This window comes from Nelumbo lutea, chromosome 4 (genome assembly GCF_056320005.1).
Source record: "Nelumbo lutea isolate HS-2025 chromosome 4, American lotus-T2T, whole genome shotgun sequence".
Classification (NCBI taxonomy): Eukaryota; Viridiplantae; Streptophyta; class Magnoliopsida; order Proteales; family Nelumbonaceae; genus Nelumbo; species Nelumbo lutea.
Genome location: NC_142687.1, coordinates 56,377,833 through 56,402,965, shown reverse-complemented (window position 1 = coordinate 56,402,965; position 25,133 = coordinate 56,377,833). Strand labels below are relative to the sequence as shown.

Sequence of the window (25,133 nt, the reverse complement as noted above, 5' to 3'; positions counted from 1 at the left end):
GTGACCTACAACAGCCTTTCACAGGTACAGAATCACATGATCCGAAACAGAGGAAAAACCTCACAAGGGTGTGCCAACACAGTGGTTCAGGTCCATTCGTTTTCCTCTTGGTACACGACCAAGGGAAGAGAAGAAAAGAAAAGAAAAAAAAATGGGGCGGTACCAGTTGCAGGTCTAATTCAAACAACCAAGATGTACTACTCTGTTCCGCCCAGATTCAGCAGCTTGGAGAAGACACTCGATCGCCCAAATTCAATGGCCATGCTCTGATACCATCTTGACAGTAAATCTGATTGAAGGTTACAGCAAAGAGAAGAGAAGAGAAGAGAAGAGGAGAGAAGAGAAGAGAAGGAAGGAAGAAGTGTTGAGGTAATGGAAAAGTACTGGCGGCGCCAGCTTCATTATAATATATAAGGCGAAAAAATAAGAAGGGAAATGGCCCTTGTGCCCCTACTAAGTGATAGTACAATAATAAATTAAAATAAAAAAGGATTTAATCAGCCAAACAGACCCTAACAAACATAAAATCAATTATTTTAACACTTTCAACAATGTCGATTTTTTCTCTCTGCAACCCCATTTTGTTGTGAGGTTTTGGCACATGAGCTCCTGTGTTGAGAGCCGCAGGTTGCAAAGAAATTTGTGAGGTCTCCATGGAACAATTCCTTGGCATTATCTGATTGAAAGATTCAGATCTCCAATTGAAATTGGGTGTAAACCATACACTGAAAGTCTTTCATAATTTTAGGAATTTCCTCCCATGAATACATAGGATAAACCCAAGTGTAGCGAGAGAAGTGATCAACAAAGGAAATAAAATACTTGTAACCATTCTCAATTGGAATATTAACAGGTCCCCACACATCTAAATACACAATGTGAAAAGGAAATTCTAATCTTTTATTACGTAAAGGGAATGAAGTTCTACAATGTTTACTCAGTTGACACACATGACACTGAAAATCACTAACAGACAAAGACTTAAACAAATCTGGAAACAAAAACTTTAAAGACTCAAAAGACACATGGCCTAAACGGTGGTGCCACAAAATAATCTAACTCTTACACAATGAACACAAAGACTCTGAAACTGAAAGACCGACTTTGTTCTCTAGCACATAGAGACCATCCACCATGTTCCATCTACTAACCTCACTTTATCTCTACCAGAGATAAGAGAATATGTTTGAAACAAGGTTGACTTACCAATCAAGTGGTTGGATACATCGGAATCAATAACCCAAGGGGATTTCGGGTTATCAGTAGACACATGGAAAGCTGAGGCAGAATTACCTGAAGAGGAGGCAAAAGAAGTAGGTGTGGGTCCAGAATCAGCATTGATGAGAGCCCTACCATATTGCTCCAAATGGTCACGGAAGGAATTGATAATATCTTCTTTGGGTCAGAATAAGGGAGACAACCCTGAGAAGTACTCTGATGTTCATGAGATGCCAAGTTAGCCTAAGTAAACTTCTTCTGGTGTGGCTTCTTGCTTGGTTATTGTGCTGATTTCTTACCCAATTCCTATGCCCATTTTGGTTTCCCATTCAATTCCCAATAGATTTCACGGGTGTGCCTAGATTTTTGGCAGTGAGTACACCACAGATTGTCTTTATCATCTGTCTTTTTCTCATTTTCCCCTTTTCTTGGTGCCCCAATGTTACCCCTTACAGCAAGAGCAATAGTCTCCCCCTTAGGAGGATTCATGGCAAACTTCCTACTCTCTTCAGATTGAACAAGTGGATAAACCTCTTGGACAGACGGAAGATCCTTGCTGCCCAAAATCTGAACACGAATAGGTTCATACACGGGATTCAAACCCAGAAAGAAAGCGAGCACCCTTTGCTGTGAAACTAACTTTTCATATGCTTTAGCATCATTTTCACTTTCCCAATCAATGTTCTTATAATAGTCTAGTTCTTTCCAAACTGAAGTGAGAGCAGAATAATAGGTTGATAAGCTCCTTTTTCTCTGCTTACATGTCGAAGATTCTGCTTGTAGCTGGTAGATTCTAGCATAATGCTTCTACTCTAAATAAGTTGCTTGCACTTGGTCCCATATTTCTTTTTCTGTCTCGACCCACATAAAATTCTGTTTGACGGATGGTAACATGGATGTCAAAAGCCAGGACATAATCATGCAATTTTCTTGGTCCCACTTATCGTATTCGATAGTACCAGCCCTAGGTTCCTTTATTTTCCCATTAATATATCCTGCCTTACCCCTGGCTGTGATATACAGCCACATCTCCTTAGACCATGCTAGGTAATTTCTACCATCCAACGGGGTAATAGTCATTGGGAAATTCATGGAGTCATGACCACTACTCATTCCACTTTGATTCATGGTGGTTCCTGAAGTTGCAGAATCTTCAGCATTCATGATTTCAGTCGATACACACCCACAAAGAGAAATTCACAGCCCTCATTCTGAGTGATAACAATCAGAACCCAATTTCAGCTTATGTAGAAACACACTTTGACAGGTCAAATAGGTCTCCAAGGCTAACATTAAGCCACAACCATCGGTATTCTGCTGCTATGCTGGTCACCTGAACACTCTCACAGGTGTAACAGATCCCCCCAAGGCTAATATTGGTCACAAACATAGTGAACTATTGCTGTACCAGTCAGCGGTCACTCATGACCTATAAAATTTTCCACAAGAAACTTGGTTTCTGGATCATCCGACCCACAAAGAAGGGGTTAAACCCAACTTATATCATCTGGTTGGGGAAAACCTTAACTTGTTTTTGGTATCTACACCAAGAACCAAAAGAAAAAAGTTCAAAAATAGGTCTCCATGTTCAGTCCGAGAGAATTCTGGGTTTACCAGTCCAAGACAAAGAAGAAAACGCAACAAAAAAGGAACAACCGACCTCTTAGGAAGAATCAACCAGTTATCAGCAATTTCTGGAATCACTTGAGTTTGTTTTCAGCCCAGAACAAATGAGAGGGAAAAAACAGACGAACAGTTCTCAGGTCCAGAACGAGTTTGTTTCCTTCATTCTCAGTCCAGAAAGAACAGAGCAATCCTTCAGCCGATGCAGTGAGGAGATTTGACAGAGCACCGACCCGCTCTGATACCATGTTTTCAGCAAGGAGAGGCGGAAAGCATGAGAGCCAAAAAAGACCTATGCTGGCAGCGCCAGCTTTTTAATTTAAATAGTAGGGTTACCAAAACATAAAAGAAAGAGAAAAGACAAGAATGCCCCTTTGCGGCATATAGTACAGATTATCAGGATTAAATGGTCGGAGTTGGCGGTGAGGCTACCGCTGAGCCAGCCCCTAATCCTCTGGCACCAGCTTAATCTTGTTGTGATGCCTTCTTATTGATCCAACCATCATGTTTTTTTATTCATCATTTCATCTTGAGAGGCTACTTTCTGCTTGTTATATCAGATATGGATTTAGAATTTGTGCTATTTTCCTTCCCTTGTTATCAGATATGGATTTCTGTTACTCCTATTCTTGTGATCAATTTGAATGGTTGTTTGGATCTGTCACTTGTAATGAAAGATGGAGAAACTCAATCTATCAAAGGAAAATCTGAAATAAATGATATAAAAAATGATAAGGTGGTAGCAAGGGGTAAAAGCTTGTAAGGAAAAGGGAAAAGTGAGCGAGCTAGCAGAGGGAATCCAAATTGATGTTTCTGAGTGTGGATGAGGGGAGAGATAGAATAAGCTACTGATTTAGAATGTTGATAAAAAAGGAAAATAAACAATAAACAAAATAAAATGATAATAAGCATAAGAAATTATGAGGGGGTAGAGGAGAGAGAGTTTAGTGAGTCAACAATGAACAAATAAATGAATAGGATCCCTTAAGAAAATAACACAAAAAAACTAAATGAAATGAAATAGATAATAATAAAAATAAAAAGAGAAAGGTTAAAAAAGCTAAATAATAATAATAATAATAATAAATATAGATACTAACATAAATAGGTAGCCTTTTTTCTTTTTCTTTGGTGTTGGTATGTTCTTGGGTTTGCTTTCTTTTATTATTCCACTTGAATATTTGCTTTTTTGTGTTACCATGTGGGCCCCACCTATTAGACCCAGGAGAGGGGTGCCTAACCCCTTCCCTCTCCCATCCAAGAAATACCCAGATGGGTTGTAACATCGCCTTGGGTTTTGGAGTCACTATCGGATCAAAGTGTTTTTTTTTTTTTGAAAATTAGTCTCAAAGGTCCTATCGCCTCCATTTCCATAACTGATGGGTGGTGACTCCTGTTGACAGATGTTGTGTTGACAGATGTTGTTGTACACATGTTTAGTACTGCAAGGGTACTTTTGTAGTTTCTTCATATTTTATGTTGTACGACCAGCCTAGTATAAATAATAACATACTGCACTCGCCTGCAGTATTCTTTTGGGCTCTCAGTCCTCTCGCCTCTCCTCTCTCTCTTCCCCTTCTCTTCTCTTGCTCAACATGGTACTAGAGCAAGTCGTCCAGGCCTGAAGGGTGATGTCAAGCAAATCTGATTTGTTCATCCTTCAATGTCAAGCAGTCAGTCTCTTCATCTCCCAGCCGTATCCATCTGCTGTTCGACCTTAAGCAAGAAGATGCCTGCCTAACTTTTCATCTTCTAGCGCAGAAAAAAAGTTCTGGTTATAGAGAGTTTTCTATCTAATGTTCAAAGAAGTCTGCCAACATTGACTGTTCGGCTGTAGAGAGGATATCATCTGATGTTCGTAGATAAAGCTCTGGTTCATAGAGAGGCTATCATCTGATGTTCAAGAAGGTATTATCTACTGTTCATCTACTGTTCGGGTGCCCTGGTATTCAACTGAAGTTTTTTTTTTTTTTTGTGTTTCTTTGCACCCATTGATGGACTGTTGATGCCCTAATATTCGACTATGGTGTTCCTTTTTTGTGTTACTGCTTTTCGGCTACCCTGTTGATGGACTGAAGTAGCTCTTTCCTTTTAGTTTGATCTCATTGACTGTTCGGCTGCCCTGAAGTTGGCACTGTACCAGGTCTGCCGATTAGGTGTGTGGTGAACTTCACCTTGCACCTTCCATTCTGTTGTGGGGTCGTATGATCTCTGTAAAACCGTAGGTCATACAGATCTGTTTACGTGCTGCTACAGTAGTGTTTGTTCTTGTATCCCTATGAAACTGTAGGTCATAAGGACCTGTTTGTGTGCTGCAATAGCAGTCTTTTTAGTGGGCTGAAGGTCAAGAAGTGCCTGGTGCCTTCTGTAACAGCTCTGTGAGGCAGTGCTCCTTTCTTTGGGTGCTGTTTTTTTTTTTAAACCTAAAATCATGAGTGGTGAAGATTCTGCCACATCTGGAATTTCTTCAATGCTAAATGGAATGAGTGGGGGTGGTGGTAACCTATCCTTTCCTATGGCTGTTGTCCCTCTTGATGGTTTAAATTACCTAGAATGGTCAAGAGGGATCAAGTTATACATCACTACAAGGGGGAAGATAGGCTATATTAATGCGAAAATTAAAGAACCACACTCTGGGAGTGCCGAATATGATAGATAGAATCAGGAGAACAATATGGTTATGTCTTGGCTCTTGGTCTCCATGCAACCTCAAATAAGGAAGAATTTCATGTGGGCTGAAACTGCAAATGAGATCTGGGAACAAGCAAAATCTACATATTCAGAACTGCGACACTATGACAAGATCTATCAACTGCAGGCAGAATCATCTACTTGTATACAGAGGGAGAGGTGTTTATCAGTATATTACTCTGACTTGACTTCTGTCTGGAAGAAGTTAGACCATTACCAGAATGTGGATTGGAAGTGTGACGAGGATGCAAAACTGTACAAGAAACCTGTCTCCCAGCAAAGAGTGTTTGCCTTTTTACATGGTTTGAATCCTATGTATGAATCTATCAGAATACAGATTCTCGGTTCTAAGGATCTTCCATCAGTTCAGGAAGTTTATGCTCTTGTACAATATGAAGAGAGTAGAAGGAATTTGATGAACAGCCCTGGTGGGGATGCAGTTGTGTTGGCAGTAAAAGGGGATGTGGGATCTTCTTCCAGGAAAGGAGATCTCCAGAAAAAAAAACGGAAGATAAGGACAAATTGTGGTGCACTCATTGCCAGAAACCCCGACACACCAAAGATACCTGTTGGGATCTTCATGGGAAACCAAAATGGGCTCAAGATCTGAATAAGAAGCAAGGTTCAGATGTGAATAAAAGGTCCAGACAGCAAGGTACAAAAAAATACAACATGGCCAACATGGCTACTCGGGAGAATCAGCCCTCCATCCCTACTGTGGCTCAGACATATCTCTCTGGATCTGACCCGAGGGAGGATATTATGAATTCCTTCCGTGACCAGTTAGAGCTCTATGGTAGAGCAATTCGTCAGATGGATGTTCCTCCCTCAACCTCATTTGCATCTACGTCAGGAAACTCTGCCACAGCTTTCCATGTTGCTTCTCACACCCTTGACTCTCCATGGATCATTGATTCTGGAGCGTCAAAACACATGACTGGTACGTCCTCTTACTTTCAAACCTATCACCTTCTTTCTGGAAGAGACAAGGTGAGACTAGCTGATGGATCATACACTTCCATAGCTGGTCAAGGAACAATCTCTCTTCCCCTTGGCCTTACCCTCTCTAATGTCCTACATGTTCCAAAATTTCCCATTAATTTGTTCTCTGTTAGTAGTGTTACTAATTCCTTAAACTGCTCAGTGACCTTTTTCCCTTCTCATTGTGTGATACAGGATCTAGCCTCAAGGAGAACGATTGGTAGGGGATGTATGGTTGATGGACTTTACATGCTGGAGAATAAGGCTAGTCTTCATGTTACAGAGTCTATGAGTCAGTCCTGTAAGAGTCAAGTTTATTTATGGCATCGTCGCCTTGGTCATTTGTCTTTTGAGTCTTTAAAAGTTGTATTTCTAGAACTGTTTAAGTCAATGTCCGTTTCAGATTTCTCTTGTCGAATATGTCAGTTAAGTAAACATTGTAGAACTCATTTTCTTCAAAAACATAGTAAATCTGAATTTCCTTTTCACATTGTTCAGTCTGATGTATGGGGCCCTATTACTTTACCATCTGAGAGTGGTTACAATTATTTCATTACCCTCATTGATGGACTATTCTAGATATACTTAGGTATATCCTATGCAAACCAGGGAGGAAGTACCAAAAATTATCCAAGATTTTCAGCGGATGGTCTTCACTCAATTTCACACTGAAATCCAAATTTTTCAGTCAGACAATGCGAAAGAGTTTTTTCATAGTGATCTCACAGAGTTCTTTGCTTCGTGTGGTTCACTTCACCGTAGCTCTTGTGCCCGAACACCACAACAAAATGGTGTGGCTGAATGGAAGAGCCGACATCTCCTTGAAGTGGCTCGGGGTTTACTACTCCATATGAATGTCCCTAAACGTTTTTGGCTTGAAGTTGTTCTTTGTTCAACCTACCTCATTAACCGTATGCCCTCCCGTTGGTTAGAGTACAAAGCCCCATATCAGCTTCTCTTTCCTAAGGCCCCCCTTCTTCCCATTCCTACACATGTATTTGGTTGTCGGTGCTTTGTCCAAAATCTGTCTCCCACCCGTGGGAAATTGGATTCTCGTGCTATTCCTTGTATATTCCTTGATTACTCCTTTACTTAAAAGGGATACCGTTGTTTTGATCCTGTTTCTCGGAAATTCTATATCTCCATGGATGTTTCTTTCTTTGAGGATGAGCCTTTCTTTCTTGTTTCTCCTCGGGGGGAGTGTAGGCTCGAGGAGAAACTAGTTCAGCTTCCTTCTCTTCCTGATCCTCCGCCTTTTCGTGTCTTCTTTCGTCATCACAAAGGCCAACCAAATTCAAGAGCTATGGAGAATCTAGAAGTTGTACCTCCAGTGCCATCAAACTCCTCGGGGGAGGATCATACCCACTCAGGTAACTTGGCTCCCAATGATGTTCTTGATTCTATTGAAATTGATACCTCTGCTGCTAATGACCTTGACCTTCCTATTGCTCACAGGAAAGGTGTTAGATTGTGCACCACTAAACATCCCATTTCCAACTTTGATTTCTATGAGAACATTTCACCCTCATTTCGTGCTTTCCTTACCTCTATCGACAGTGTCCCTATCCCCAAGAATGTGGCAAAAGCTTATTCATTTCCTAAATGGACAAATGCCATGAAGGAAGAAATCAATGTCTTTCATAAAAATGGCACATGGGAACTTGTAGACCTTCCTAAGGGAAAGGATCCAGTTGGATGTAAATGGGTGTTCACTGTCAAGCATAGGGCTGATGGAACGGTTGAGAGGTATAAAGCTCGCTTAGTGGCAAAGGGGTTTACTCAAGTGTACGGAGTTGATTATGCAAAAATTTTTGCCCCTGTTGCCAAGATGAACTCTATTAGAGTTCTTTTCTCTCTTGCTGCTAATCTAAATTGGGATCTACATCAGCTTGACATCAAGAATGCATTCTTGAAAGGTGACCTTGAAGAGGAAGTTTACATGATTCAACCCCCTGGTTTTCTAGCTCAAGGCAATGAACAGAAAGTGTGCAAGTTGAAGAAATCTTTATACGAGCTGAAACAATCACCAAGAGCTTGGTTCAGCAAATTCCATGTTGCGGTTCAGCGGAAAGGATACAAGCAATGTCAATCAGATCACACACTGTTTGTGAAAAGAGGAGAAGGTAAAATGACTGCTTTAATAGTATACGTGGATGACATAATTGTTACTGGTGACTGGAAGGATGAAATCCAAAGGTTGAAGCGTTTCCTTGCCACTCAGTTTGAAGTGAAGGATCTAGAACCTCCTAGATACTTCATTGGAATTGAAGTTGCCCGATCAAAGAGGGGTATCTTCATTTCCCAAAGGAAATATGTCCTAGATTTACTTAAGGACATTGGAAATATGGGAGTGAAGCTAGTTGACTCTCCCATTGACCCCAACCATAAATTAGGTGACAGCCAAGGTGAACCTCTCAAAGATGTGAAACAGTTTCAGAGGCTTGTAGGGAGATTGTTATATCTTTCTATGGCTCGTCCAGACATTGCTTATGTTGTTGGTGTCCTCAGTCAGTTCATGCATGCACGTAGGTCCACTCATCTTGAAGCAGCAGAAAGAATCCTTCGACATCTAAAAAAGTTTCCTGGTGCTGGCTTGTTATTTCAAAGGCATGGGCATTTGAAAGTTGAAGTTTATACAGATGCAGATTGGGATGGATCTCGAAGTGACAGAAAGTCTACTAGTGGCTACTGCACCTTCATAGGAGGGAACCTTGTTGCATGGAGGAGTAAAAAGCAAAATGTAGTGGCTAGATTCAGTGATGAAGCTGAATATCGTGCAATGGCTCACGAAGTAGCTGAAGGTATGTGGATAAAGAATCTGTTGAGTGAGTTGGGTTTCCTAGTGGACAAGCCTATGACTCTATTCTGTGATAACAAAGCAGCTATAAACATTGTTTCTAACCCAGTGCTACATGATAGAACAAAACACATCAAAGTTGACAAGCATTTTATCAGAGAGAAGGTCATCAAAGGCGAAGTATGTACTCCCTATGTCAGCACTGAGAACCAACTTGCAGACATCTTTACAAAAGGGCTTCACCATTCTAGACATCATGATCTCTGTGACAAGTTGAGCATGATTGATATCTATGCTCCAACTTGAGGGGAAGTGTTGACAGATGTTGTTGTACACATGTTTAGTACCACAAGGGTACTTTTGTAATTTCTTCATATTTTATGTTGTACGACCAGCCTAGTATAAATAATAACATACTGCACTCGCTTGTAGTATTCTTTTGGGCTCTCAGTCCTCTCGCCTATCCTCTCTTTCTCTTCCTCTTCTCTTCTCTTGTTCAACAACTCCAAACCAGCTCAAGTGAACCGTTCTCTGATGCTCACAACTATTATTGAGTTTAGAATCTATAAAATATGTATGGACGTTTTACACAACGGAAATGAATTATATTGAGTTTTCTTCAGCTTAATCAAACTACGGTGAGTGATTCCCATTCCCTAAAGTGATTTCAAGTATTTTTCCCTCTTCTTTCTTTCCCTATTTTCTCTCTTATTCCTTCAAGAAGCCATTATAGCCATCGACAGCGATAAAACTCTGATCAAGAAGACCATTCAAGGAAAAATTAGTCACCTTCTTGGAACAGGGCCAAAGTTGGGCGAGCCAAATTTTGATGCTTGGGATGAAGAGGACTCCATGATTATGTCATGGTTGTGGAGTTCAATGACACCCGAGATCAGTGATACTTGTATGTTTCTTCCCTCTGCAAAGACTATTTGGGATGCTGTCCAACAAACCTATTCCAAAGCTCATGACGCTGCTCGTGTCTATGAGGTCAAAGTGAAGACAGCGGCAGCCAAAAAAGGGAAAATAAGTGTTACAGAGTATGCAAATCTGCTGCAAAATTTATGGCATGAGCTTGATCATTATCGGGTTCTTGAGACAGTGCCCTGATGATGCTGTGATCTTGAAGAATTTTATTGAAAGAGATAGGGTGTATGATTTTTTGGTCAGACTGAATGCTGAATTTGATCAGGTCCGAATACAAATTCTTGGCAAAGAAGAAGTGCCTCCATTGAATGAAGTCATAACCCTTGTCAGAGCTGAGGAAAGCCGCCGTGGAATCATGCTTGAGCCTAAAGATCCCGAAGGCTCAGCCATGGCGGCAAGGGGAGGAAGTTACAGTGGTTCAAAGGGTGAGAACAATAACAACTTGGCTCGTGACACAACTACCCGTGACTCTAACGATAACCTCTAGTGCACCTTTTGCAAGAAGCCCAGACACACAAAAGATCGGTGCTGAAAACTTCATGGGAAACCTCCCACATCTAGCAAGGAATGGGGAAATCGATGAGTTTCAAAAGGAGTTCAATAGGCCCATAATGTCTCCACAACCCTGCAGCAAGAACACTCAAGTCAGGGACCATTTAATGATGAAGAAATTGAAAGGCTAAGGAGCTTCCTGAAATCCTTGAAACCAGGAAGTGGTTCCACCTCTCTTGCTCTCTCAAGTAAGTCTTTATCTCTAGGATTACATGCCTCGGGTAGCGTTTTTACATGGATTCTTGATTCTGGAGCTATTGACCACATGACACCCTCTTCACTACATTTTCTCACCTATACACCCTGTCCTAGTAATAGAAAAATTTCTGTTGCTAATGGCTCTTTCACCACAATGGCAGGGATTGGGAATATTCAAATTACTCCATCCCTATTGCTCAAAAATGTGCTTCATGTTCCTAAGTTATCCACTAGCCTTATCTCTATACATAAACTCACCCAGGATGTGAACTGCAATGTTGTGTTCTTTCCTTCTTACTGTGTATTTTAGGACCAGGTTTCGGGGAAGAAGATTGGACTTGCTAAGGAAAGGGATGGACTCTACTACCTTGAAGCAACCAGCAAACCATCTCACACTGTTATGCATGTCATACACGAGTCATTCTTATCTACCTCCAATAAAGATTTAATTTGGCATCATCACTTCCGTTTCGGTCATCCTTCATTTCCTGTTTTAAAAACAATGCTTCCTTCTTTGTTTAAAGGAATTGATGTTAAAACCTTTCATTGTGATGTTTGTGAACTTGCTAAGCACAAAAGGGTTTCTTTCCCAATCAGCAATAAAAGATCTTCAACTCCTTTTTATTTGATTCATTCGGATATATGGGGCCCTTCTCAAATTCCCAACATTACTGGTTCTAGATGGTTTGTCACCTTTATTGACGATTGCACTAGGGTCACATGGATCTTTCTTCTTAAGTCTAAATCTGATGTGGGTGCCATTCTTCCCAACTTTCATAACATGGTCCAAACTCAGTTTGGTGTGAGAATTAAAAGGTTTCGATCTGATAATGCTACAGATTATTTTAATCAGAATTTGCCCCCATTTTTTCAAAAAGAAGGCATTGTGCATGAATCCTCCTGTGTTAACACTCCCCAACAAAATGGGATAGCTGAGAGGAAAAATAGCCATCTTTTGCAAACCACCCGAGCTTTCTCTTTCAAAGCTGGGTGCCAAAACAATATTGGGGGGAAGTTGTCCTTACTGCTGCATACACCATAAATAGACTACCATCTAAAGTTCTTGACAACCGAAGCCCAGTACAAGTCCTTTCTCAATTCTACCCTTATATTTGAACCTCAAATAATCTCACACCAAGAAATTTTGGCTGCACTGCCTTTGTTCATGTCCATAATAAGGAAAAATTGGATCCACGAGCAATCAGGTGTGCTTCTAGGGATATTTCCCAACTTAGAAAGGTTATAAATGTTATCATCCAGTCACCAGAAAATTCTACACCTCCATCGATGTCACATTTGAGGAGGGACAATCCTTTTTCACTCAACCTTATCTTCAGTGGGAGCCCTCATTAATGGAAGATAAGGCCTCAGATCTACTCTCCTTAGATGTATTACCCTCCTCACAGTCATCCAACCGTCAAGAATCACAACCTCTGAGCCCCACATTCCCGAGTCTCAACAAGAGTCAAGCAACCCGACCATTGAACCAAATTCAGACATTGTTAACCCCACCAATGATGTGCATGATGATGTGAGATATATGCAGGTTTACTCTAGGAGAAGAAATCCAGATCCTCAACTTGTGCAAGTCCAAGATTCAACTCCTAATCCTAGAACTGAGGGATATGCAGAACCTGAACCTGCACCTTCACGGTCTGAATATGACCTACCTATTGCACTGAGAAAATGAACCAGAGAATGTACCAAACACCCATTGTACCCTTTAGCCAAATCTGTGTCGTTCCAAAGATTCTCTAAATCCCATAAAAGTTTTCTGGCTAGCCTTAACACCATTCCAATTCCTAATACTCTAGCCGAGGCACTTTCTAATAAGGAGTGGAGAAAAGCCATGAGAATGGATATGGAGGCACTAGAAAAGAACAACACATGGAAATTGTGGATCTACCAAGAAACAAGAAGACTATAGGATGTAAATGGGTGTTCACAATTAAGTACAAATCTGATGGGTCGTTAGAAAGGTACAAAGCACAACTGGTAGCCAAGGGATATACGCAGACTTATGGGGTAGATTATTAGGAAACTTTTGCCCCAGTAGATAAAATGAATACAATAAGGGTGTTGCTGTCTTTGGCTGCTAACTATAATTGGGATTTGCAACAGTTTGATGTAAAGAATGCATTTTTCCATGGTAATCTAGAAGAGGAGATATACATGGACATTCCATCGGGTTTTGGAGAAGGAATTAAGGGGAACAAAGTTTGTAGGTTCAAGAAAGCACTATACGGACTCAAACAATCTCCGAGAGCATGGTTTGGAAGGTTTACAAAGGTGATGCTTAGTATAGGTTACAAGCAAAGTCAAGGTGACCACACATTGTTTATCAAACACACAGCCTCAGGGGGAGTTACTGCATTATTAGTCTATGCGGACAATATAATCGTTATTGGGAATGATAAAAAAGAGAATGAAGCATTGAAAAACTGCCTTTCCAGAGAATTTGAGATAAAAGACTTGGGGAGACTAAAGTATTTTCTCGGAATTGAAGTAACACATTCTAAACAAGGCATCTTTATCTCTCAACAAAAGTATGTTGTTGATCTTTTGAGAGAAACAAGAAATATGGAATGTAAACCAGCTTCCACGCCTATAGATCCCAATCATAAAATTGGAGAAGCCAGCGAGAATGCAAGTGTAGACAAGGAAATGTTCCAAAAACTGGTTGGAAAACTCATATATCTTGCACATACACGGCCAGATATTGCATACGCTGTAAGTGTAATAAGTTAGTTTATGCATAATCCTAAAGAAGTTCATCTGTAGGCTACTCATCGAATTCTGCACTCTTTGAAAGCCAATCCAGGAAAAGGAATTTTATTCAGAAGAAATGGGGGACTGGCTCTTGAAGCATATACAGATGCTGATTATGTAGGATCTCCAGTAGATAGACGATCCACTTCCGGTTACTGTACCTTCTTGGGAGGAAACTTAGTCACTTGGAGGAGTAAGAAGCAAAATGTAGTGGCTCGGTCAAGTGCAGAGGCAGAATTCAGGGCTATGGCACAAGGAGTGTGTGAATTACTCTGGTTGAAGATAATTCTAGAAGACCTGAAGATTTCACGAGAAGAGCCTATGAAACTATATTGTGATAACAACTCAGCCATTAATATTGCTCACAATCCTGTTCAACATGACAGGACGAAGCACATCAAAATTGATCGACACTTCATAAAAGAGAAATTGGATAGCAAGTTGATTTGCACTCCCTATGTGTCTGCAAAAGGACAAATGGCCGATGTACTTACTAAAGGGCTCAATAGTACAGACTTTCGAAGAATTATAGCCAAGCTGGGAATGGAGGATCTCTATTCACTAGCTTGAGGGGGAGTGTTGGAAAACAAGGGGTTACTTGTAGATTTATATTTGGTAGTTGTGTAAAAATAGAATTGTATATATTCCTAGGATTGTGGAAGGATTGATTTAGAAAGTTTTTCTTTCTATTCTTGTACTTTCTATTTTCTTTTCTTTCTATTTTTCTACTTTCTATTTTCTTTTCTTTCTATTTTTTTCTTCTTTCTATTTATTGCAGCAGCTTACTGTATAAATATGCCAATTGGCAATAGAATGAAATACATCGGTATTCTACCATTCCAAAACAGAAGTGCCTATAGAAAAGGAGTTCGGTGAAGGAGGAAAACTTGTTGATAAGGTACCGGTTGGAGACAAGGAAGGAGGGTTGGTTGTTATGGAGACTAGGGAAAATAGGTTGCAGGTAACCAAAGAAGTTGTGGGTTTGGGTTTGGATGGGGAATTAGGGGCTGCAAAAGAGAATTAGTCTGTGGAAAGAATGAGAGGGAAGGAGTTGGGGAAGGAACCAATTAGAGAGAAGGAAGAAATCAATGAGGCAGAAAGGAATACAAGGAGTGGGGAAACCTAGAATGTACAAGACCCAGTGATGGATTTGGCTCACAAGATGGGTTTGAAAATGGAGAAAGTTAAGGAAAACCTCAAAAAAAAAAAAGGCCAAAGAAAAGGGAGGAAAGAGGAGAAGAAAGCTAAATGAAGTGGAGAAACTTATTGCTGATGTGGAAGGGGATAAGGGGTTTAGTGCTAGAGGAGGTAAGAGGAAGGGAGGACTATAGAGGAGAGGGATTGGGTTCAGTTCTTGCTATGATTATGAATATCATTAATTGGAACGTAAAGGGGGCTAGGGAGTGTCACAAAAAGGAGAGTAGTTAAATAGGTGTTGAGGAAAGAAAGACTGGATTTTGTATTGATCCAAGAATAAAAAATTCAGGTAGTCAATAGGAAATGGATAAGAAGCATTTGGGGAGAGGAATATAAATTGGAGTTTTGCTCTTTCTTGGGGTGCTTCGGGGGGGATAATAACTATCTGGAAAGAAGACGCAATTCTACCTATGGAGGACTTAATTGGCAATTTCTTAGTGTCAATCAAGTTAAGGTACTTGCAAGATGGGTTTGAATGGGTTCTCACAAATGTCTATGGACCAACTTCTTATAGAGAAAGGTGGAAATCGTGGGAAGATCTAGGGGACATGAGTGGTCTTTGGAAGGGCCTTGGTGTGTTGGGGGATACTTTAATGTTACCAATTTTGTGGGTGAGTCAATTGGAGGTAGGTAAAGGACTACATCAAGCACAAAAAAGTTTAATTCTTTTATTGAGGAATTTAAGTTGAGAGATTTTCAATTGGAACAATCTTGTTATACTTGGTCAAACCTCCAAGAAAGCCCCGTTTTGTCCAAGCCTGACAGGTTTCTAGTTTTTCTAGATTGGAAAGAACATTGGGCAGGTTTAGTTGGGAGAACTCTACCTAGAATCACCTCGGACCACTATCCCATTTGTCTATTTTAGAGGAGTAGTGAGGGTGGTCCAACTCCTTTTAGGTTTGAAAACATGTGGCTCACTCATTCTGATTTCAAAAAGAAGGTTAAGGTTTGGTGGAATAGTTTGGAACAATCATCATTGTGAGAGGGCCAAAAAATCCTAAAAAAGTTCTAGCTGATGAAAAAGGAAATTAGAGAGTGGAATAGGGAGAAGTTCAGAAGATTGGAGTAGAAAAATGCTGAATTGGTTTCTCAAATTGAGGCAATTGATAGCATGGAAGTGGTGGGTTCTCTTGATGAGGGTGATAGGGAGTTGAGGTGATCTTTGTAGAAGGAGCTTGGGGAAACTTTGCCAAGAGAGGAAATAAGTATGAAGCAAAAATCAAGAGAGAGGTGAATCAAAGAAGGGGATGGTAAAACAAAATTTTTCCATGACATTGTAAATGGAAGGAGAAGGAAGAGCTCAATTAACTCTCTAATGGTGGGGAAAATGAGGTTACAAACCGGACAAAGATTGCAAAGGCTTTTTGGAGCATTTCAGGTCCATTTATAAAAGGCCTTTAAATGAAAGGTGGTTGGTTGAAGACTTGGATTGGGAGACTTTGGGGGAGGCACAAGGAAAAATTTTAGAAAGAAGGTTTAAAGAGGATGAGATCAAGGAAGCAATATTCTCTATGAATAGATCAAAAGCTCCAAGACATAATGGATTCAAAATGGCATTTTATCAAGACTGTTCGGACATAATTAAAGGAGATCTTCTCAGAGTGTTTAATGAATTCTATAGAAGAGTGGTAACCAGCTCAGGGATGAATTCTACTTTCTTAGTGTTGATCCCAAAGAAGAACAATGCTATCCGGCCTAGTGACTTTAGGCCCATTAGCCTAGTCACCAATATTTACAAAGTTATAGAAAAAGTGTTGTCTTTAAGGATTAAGAAAGTGATACCCCCACTAGTTTCGTAGTCTCAAGGGGCTTCGTTCAAGATTAGGCAGATCATTGATCAAATTCTCATTGCTAATGAATGTGTGCAGGCCCAAAAAAGATTAAAGATAAAGGTAGTGGCTGTCAGATTGGACTTTGAGAAAGCCTATGATTTGGTGGATTGGAATTTCGTAATTGATATATTGAGGAGGTGTGGTTTTGGAGATTTGTGATGTAGATAGATTAAGGGTTGCTTGCAGTCTAGTCACTACTCAATCATTGTTAATGAGACGGTGTAGAATTTCTTTGAGGGCTTTCGTGGACTTAGATAGGGGTGACCCCCCTCTCCCATTCTATTCACTTTGGTTGCTAAAGTTCTAAGCAAATTGTTTGCAACTGCTTAAGGCTGGTCAATAGGGAGAGATAATATTTGTAATCACTCACTTGCAGTTTGCATACGATATTCTAATTTTTTGTGATGGAGACTGTAGTGAGGGGGTGGAAAATTTGAAGCTAGTGGTGAAACTCTTTGAGAGATTGTCTAATTTGAGGATTAACTGGTCAAAGAGCCTAGTGGTTGAAACCAGCATTGAAGAGAATCTCTTGAGGAGCATGATAGATTCCCAAGGTTGCGAGAAAGGAGATTGGCCTATGAAATACTTAGGCTAGGATTCTAGATTGAAGAGAATTTCTTCAATGAAGGTGACTCGAATTCTAGAGTCTAGGGTCCTAACTCCGATGGGTTACTCTTGTAAGTCCTTGTTACATTCTTTGGTATCCACCTCTACTTCCTCTTCTTTCTCAGTCAAGGATCTGGTGTTCTCCTATTCCTCCTAAAATTAGTGCTTTCTGTTCGAAAGTGTTTCATGGTTGCATTAATACCTTTGATTTACTCCAAAGAAAAGGACCAAATTGCTGTTCATCCCCCAACTAATGTGTTCTTTGTAAGTTGAATGGTGAGACTGCTTTTCATCTTCTAATCTCTTGCTCTTTTATTAGCTTTCTTTGGGAATGGTTTACTTCTCTTTTTGGCTGTAGATGGTCCACTACTGATAGGTTGGATGGTTTGTTTAGCGCTACTGGCATTATCTGTACAAAAAAGAGGGGTGGGACTTTGTGGAGATGCACTAGAGCAGCATTACTTTGGACTGTATGGGAGGAAAGAAATGCAAGAATATTTGAAGAAAAGGAAAGGAGCAAGGAAGCCTTGGTAGAAATAATTACCTTGAGGGTGGCACATTCAGCAAAGAGTTTGAAGTTCTTCTTAGATTTTAAGATTGAAGACTTCTTCAAAGCTTGGGGTGTCATTGCTAATCCTCAATGACAAGACAATTTGTTGAGACTTGGTCTCCCCCAATAATTGGATAGAAGAAACTAAACTTTTAATGGAGTTGTTTGGGTAATTCGGGCCCCTCAAGTATAGGGGGGCCATTAGGGATGAAGAGGGGAATATAGTTGCTTTATATCCGACCCTGTGGAGCAAGGTGATGTGACAAGATCAAAGTTTTTGGCTGCATTTTATGAGGTTGAGAAGGCAAAAGAATTGGGTGTTAGTAGGCTGATTATTGAGGGAGATTCAAAAACTGTGGTTAAGTAACTAGTTAAGGGGGAGGGGGTGTCTTGGCATTTGAGGAATGATTTCAGGAAATTCAAATGGCCGTCACAGGACATGTCAATCCGAGTGAGATGGGTGAGGAGAACTGCCAACAACTTGGCAGATAGCCTAGCCAAGCAAGGGGTACATAGAACATATATGTTTCGGGCTCAAATGTAATTTGTATTGGGGCAGCTTCTAAAGCTGGTTTCTTTCACAACTTCTTGTTGTAATCCTGTTTTCTTCTAATTAATAAAATATTTTTCTGTGTTGTTGGTCAAAAAAAAGGATCAATATGTTGGTCACTTCCACATCCTAGCGTATTGGCTCTAGAACTTCAACTCATGCATGTAATACTTTGCTAAGGTTTAAGAAAAGCAAAAGATTGAATGATGACAAGGTCGTGCTTTACATGGGGACATTTGCAACTATTGCAATTACTGTTATTGGAATAGTAGTAATTGTCACAAATGTATGTGGTACCCTAAATTCATAGTCGTTAAGGCAACGCCTAGGTGACAAGGCGCCCTCTAAGGCTCGCCAAGCAGTTTTTTACTTCCTACTATAAAATACTTTTTTGAGATTATAATTATAAAATAGACATTACTAAACTAAAATAATCATTTTGTTCAAAGACTTCAAAACTTGAACCAATAAGTAAGAACTTAAAATTTTATCTGATCAGCACATTTTCTTCTTCCACATATTCTTCTTCTTCTTCCATATAACAGAAATAAGGGTTCGACCCCTATATTTTTTGAATTTTATTTTCCTTCTTCTTTTTCTTCTAATGAATATGTTGATTTTTTATACTTTAATATGAACTTTATACTTCTTTTCTTATGAAAATTATGAATAATTATTATGGTACCTAGGGAACTACCCTAAAATCTATGTTTTTACCTAGGCTCCCACCTAGGTGACTAGGTGACAAGGCACCCCTTATCACCTAGTCTCGCCTTGATGCCTTGGAAATTATCCTAAATGTTAGAAGGCAAATTCTTACCTTATAACTTTTATCGATAACTATTCTCAGTATGGGTACGTGTACTTAACGAGACAGAAATCCGAACCATTTGAAAAGTTAAAAGAATTTACACAAAAATCGAAAAATATAACACATTACTTAAAGGCAATTAAGGAAACAAATAAAAATTTACTCATCAGTGGAACCATCATTGGTAGAGATGTAGATGAATGTATAACCATAAACAATTAGAAGCCTATTCAACGATGACTAGAATAACCAGGAAGCTAGAATTTTCAAGTTATTAAGACTTACGCCCATTTTGGATCTGGAGCTCCACAATCTGCACAAAAACGATTTTCACTTTTAAGTTGAAGCTCTTTTAATCTTCTTATATTACCTGTACAGAAAGTGGACCAAATTGGATCATAGAAATTAGAAATAGCTTATATTTTATGATGTAGAAAACAAATGCTTACAAAAGACAAAAATAATACAAGGAATTTATGAATAAATGAAAATTTTGCCAATAACAAAGCCCTTAGACAAGAAGGGTTCTTCTTCAAATACATGCTTAACTTGTTACTAAAAAAGTGGTACACAACTTTTCCTTCAAAAGAAAAATATATTATAGTGGTATAGATCCCAATGTAACTAAGTTAAAAAGTTGGTTCATATCCTTTATTAATATATTAAATCTAATTTTAGTTTACTCAAATACAAAACCAAGAAAGACTTTCAAGACATTACATTGATTTGAGTCTCATTCTTGTAGATAAAAGGGGTTGTTTTATTAAAACCAACCTAAGTTATTCTCCCAAGTCAAATAAAAATCTCAGCCTAAATGCTTCAAGGCATAGGCTTGATAGTAGGTCACAAACAAAATATGTTCCCAATCCTGAGTGTCATTAACTAGTATTTTGTTATTATTATCTAATTGTTCTTTCTTCTTGGATAGTGGATCTCAAACAGAATATGTTCCCTGTCCCAAGTACAGAGTTATTAACTAGTATTTTGTTATTATTTTCTACTTGTTCTTTCTTTGTTGTCTTCTTCTTTTCATTTGTTTCCAGTGATGGAGGAATAGGAGGGGAGATGCTAAAAGCTTGCGAAACATTAGAGAAGTGAAATAGAAATTCTACAAAGTTCATTCTTCAAGCAATTAATTTATATGATTTTGCTCCCTAGAGTTCTTTCCCATCAGCTCCTCCTCACAATTTTTTTATAATATGTTCTAGAACAAAAAGAAAGAAATATTGGTAAGAGCAAAAGCATATACAAGAAGGAAAGATGGTTTTGAGATAAGACAGCCATTTCTCAAAACTTTAATATTCTTCTTTGGTTGCAAAGAAATTACCGAGTTGAAATAATAGATAACAGTTTTTTTCAGCAAGCAAATTGAACAATATTAAAATAGACATTCCTTGATAATTTAATCTAACTTGAACAAAATATTCCTACCATATAAGAAATGAGTTTAGCAAACTTCACTAGTAAAGCATCATCACAGATTAAGAATTTGATGAATTTTACTAATCCCACTATCAATTTCCCTTTCAGAAAGCTAATTCTATTTCTATCAAAAACATAACAATTCCAACATAGAGGACTAATGAAAACCTCTGTTCTAAAAGTCATCCTCAAAATGAACCTCATTTTTCTTCTATGAAGATCATATTTCATAAGATTTTATAACTTAAACAGAAATTTCTGAAACTAAACAATTATTTAAATGAAGGATCATAATGTAAATAGAGATTTCCTAAAAAAATATATAAAAATCACTTAATCAGATCTTTAACATGCCTACAATACAAACTATGACAAGCTTACCTGGGGAAGGCCTCCCAACGTCACGAAAACGGCTATTCATCTGTCTGCTTTCAAACCACAATCATCCAACAAATCTATCTTTATTTTTTATCTATATACACCCAAAACTGACCCCAATAAAATGCATCGGAGATAGATAGTCAAGCTTTCCAAAAACCATCAAGTAACAAACTAAATATCAAAATAAACACAATTGAGAAGCACCAGATAACTAAAATCTCTGCGGATAGGAATCTATAAGTATAGAAATGACCTGGAAAACATTCAAATTACCCGCACAACAACGTCAACCTCTAACCTACAATTCCCTCAAATTTCCGATTCCGGGCAAAACCAAAAAGCATCCACACATTCGAATTTTCCAGAACCGTTACAAATTCAAGCAAGTGGACCAACAAAAAGAAGACTATCAAAATTACGTCAACGGAATTTGTCCATCTGTCAAAATGATCCAAAATCAGAGTTTTGAAGGTAATTCAAGAGACCAAACCCCAAAAAATAAACTTGAGATCGATGAAATCCTTATCTAGAAAATAAATGAATAAAACAGAACAAAATTTTGGGAGAGAAAAAAAAAAAAAAAGCAATCAATCCGTCAGAAATGGAAGATCGAATTGAACTTTGAATTTACCATTAAATTAATGAGAGTTTTGATTAAATCTCCGCTTCGAAGACAGAGAATTCTCAGATATTCAAATAAGAGATCCAGACAAAGAGGCAAACGTCAAAATCAAATATTCACCACCTCCTCGTCCTCTCTCTCTCTCTCTCTCTCTCTCTCTCTCCCTCTCTCTCTCCTCCTTTTATTTTCGTGGGGCGGGGCGTGTTTACTTTTAATGAGTTCTTTTCGTTCTGAGTTTCTCCCGCTCCCTTGTTTCCACGTAACATACTGCATGGGGACGTTAGGTGACAGTCCGAAGCGGGAGCAGGGGAAGATCATTCGAACTCCGAGGGGGCTGTAATCGGATCGGATCCAACTACATGGGCATCCATCCTATTATCAAACTTCGGATATTAAATTCGATTTTTTTTTTGCTTCTAAGATATTAAATTCGAATTTAATTCGCATATTTTATTGTGATTGAAATTATAAAATGATAAAAAATTAAAAAGATAATTATTTTAAATTATACATGTATAATAAATATATAGAATATAGAATAGTTAATTTACCATTTATAAGCTTTACAATTATCTATATTACTATCTATACTATACTATTTATAAAAGTCATTTCATAATTGTTTTAATGTGATCTTTAATGACTATTGATGATGCGCAATCCGGCCACTCCTAGCTAGAAGTGACGAGGCTTCTAACTGGCGACGGACAAGAGATACCTGAAAGAAGGATGAAGGGGCCCGGGGTTGAGTACCCGGCGGGGACTCTCCGATGCTTAAGTTAGAAGTCGGTAGCGAGCTGAGAGAGAATAGGTTTGCAAGAATATGAGAAAGCTAGAGAGTGGTGAATATGCGATACATCGGTCCCTAGGGAGTTGAAATGTCTATATACCGATGCTCCGACGAGTTCGGCTGAGTTGGCCACGTATCCCCACTGTGGCTGGATATGCTTGTCAGGAAATGTCTCGAGGTGGCTGACCGTTATTGTCAGGACTGAAGGCAGGTGGGCTACAGTGACCGTTGCTTGGTACGGTCCCGCCAATCAGGAGATAACCTGCAGGTCGCGATGCCACCTGTCGAGAGACGTGTGTACAACCTTCTGAATCGGCAGGCGTTGCGTCGCCTGTCGAGAGACGTGAGCGCAGTTCTCTGAATCTGCAGGTGCTGCGCCGCTAAACAAAGGAAGTGGGAGTAGTGCGGCAGGTACGGTTCTGTCAGATAAGAAGCTTCTCGTTGGGTGTCGCGCTACCCTACAGTGAACTACCCCGTTGCGAGCTACTCTGTAGCAGGTTCCGTAGCGAGCTACCGGTGACGTGCCGAAATGATTCTACTTGAGGCGAGTTGTCTTCGGGATGACCCACTTGCTTGGGCCTGGAGTGAACAAGTTCGCGGGCTGAGGTGAGCTTAGCTTGGAGTGCAGCTTGGGACATGGGCACACTCGAGCTCGGTGATGAGACTAAAAAGTACCCTATTTTTATCCCCAAATATTCACTCTTCTTCATTAATTTAGCACTTAATTGGACTCATTAATCTTGTATTTCGATTCAGGGTAAGCAAGAAGGCGATTGGAAGAAAACAATGCTAATTGGATGATTTTTCACAGTTTCGGCACCATTCAGTAATCTGGGCATAATTCTCTATTCCGAACTTCGATTTGGGTAATTCAAGATGAACTAGAACATGAGGGATAGGCCCACAACTTTTATGTTTTGGGTTTTGACAGATTCAATCCGCATCAAAGACAAAATCGGGCCCGAAGTCGGAGCAAGTTCGTAGCAAAGCCCATTTCACAACTGAAGCCCAATACACAGAAGATTCCTGTAGCAGCCCAAGTTATTAAAGAAGCCCAACTCGAATTCAAGAATGAGGAGTCCTATCAGATTTAAATTTCAATTGTAATCCTAAAAAGATAAGAGATTGAGATTACTAAATAGGATAGGATAGAAGTAGATAGGATTAGGACTTTCTAATTTTAAGTTAATCTCCTAAAGGGAGTTGGAGAGAACCCCTCCTCCTAAAGGTATATAAAGGGGGGGGGGGGGGGGACTAGCTTTAGGCATCAATCAAAAAATCATCACTCAATCACTAAAGCACTCAATCAAGAAAAATCAATTCGATCTTCTGAGTATCAGAGCATGGAGGATTCGAAAATCATGAGCAATTAAGATTTTCTTTCTGGTTCAAGGGGGGATGTTCGATTGTGTCATTTTGAGGTTCTGTATTTAATTCAAGTTCTTGCTTTTTAATTCAAGTATTCATTGATTCTTGTGCTTAGTCTCTATGGATGTTAATGTCAATTAGTCTGACAAATTAATTAATGTTGATTTTCCTACTGCTATCCATGGTTCGGTGATCCGTAATTGTCATGAATAGTGGTACAAGTAGCAATTAGGTTAATATCTTTCTCGGTCAATTGTTTGTGACAGCCTTTGACCAATGTATTGACATGTTTTAACCTAAAGGGAATCAATGGAACAATATTCGATAATTGCGGCTATCTCAATTATTGTTATTTTGGTTTAACTGTTTTCACAAAGTTTAATGCTATCACTAGTTAATATGGAGCACTATCATACCAGTCGATTAGTGATAAGTGCTAATCAAATGCTGGGTTTGGTAAGCTGATTTAGGAAAACACAATTATGGCTATCCTAATAAATCTAAGGTTAAATGCTTGAATTGCAAGATTGCCAAAGTTTACCTATGATTGATGGCCAATTGATTAATCCAAACCCTTGAATCAGAATTTGGTAAGACTAATTTCTCTTGTTTGATATTGCTATTGCTTTCTTGATTCTTTTAAAAATTTAGTTATTTAATTTTCCCACTCTATTATATTGTGCATTCAGCTAAGAAATTATTCCCTAGCTCCCTGTGGGATTCGACCTAGTACCACTGTTATTACAAAAATTTTATTGTGGGACTATAATTAATTGAGGGCTTCGACAACCCGTCACTCGCTTTGTGGCGAGCTGATATTTGGTGAGTTGTTACCTGCGTCGAGTCATGTCCACGTGTCACCTAGTTAGGGGTCAGGTCAAATCACCCTTCATCAATTGCCCCCCACTCCTTGAGCAAGGGTTTTGCCCTTGCGTGGGAAGTTCATGAAGTGATGGGCGGATTTGACCCGCAGTTCAAACTGTCTTGTAGGACCGCGTGAGGTGTACGCGCGGACGTCACGCGATTATAGATCCTACGGGTGCCAAAAAACACGCTAAACTGTTTTTTGGTCTCGGAGAACGTGCAACTGGTTTTGCTGTGGGCCGTTGGATCATTTTAATCGGGGTCGTTGCTTTTCAGGCACAGTGGCTATAAATAGGAGGGCCCAGGATCTCATTTTTTCGTACTAACCATCCTTGCTTTCGGCTCTGAGGTCGTGCCTTTGCCTTGCTTGCTCGAGTTCCTTCC

General features: G+C 39.4%; 1 protein-coding gene across 9 annotated transcripts in view; it reads right to left on the bottom strand.

Annotated features, from left to right (window-relative positions):
• Positions 1 to 21,978, bottom strand: part of LOC148860726 (ADP-ribosylation factor GTPase-activating protein AGD12-like) — a 102,827-nt gene extending 80,849 nt beyond the window's left edge. Inside the window, exons 1-4 of one of the 9 annotated variants that reach the window (XM_088986101.1) lie at positions 21,737 to 21,978; positions 21,359 to 21,543; positions 21,106 to 21,196; positions 19,588 to 19,672 (exon numbers count right to left, since the gene is read on the bottom strand). In XM_088986101.1, the coding sequence (XP_088842227.1) occupies positions 19,588 to 19,672; positions 21,106 to 21,145 (125 nt within the window). In that variant the 5' untranslated portion in view covers positions 21,146 to 21,196; positions 21,359 to 21,543; positions 21,737 to 21,978. Of the gene's footprint in view, positions 1 to 19,587; positions 19,673 to 21,105; positions 21,251 to 21,358; positions 21,544 to 21,736 lie in introns of all 9 variants that reach the window. The other 8 variants (XM_088986100.1, XM_088986098.1, XM_088986096.1 and 5 more) reach the window with 8 other exon arrangements.
• Between the last annotated feature and the right edge of the window lie 3,155 nt (positions 21,979 to 25,133).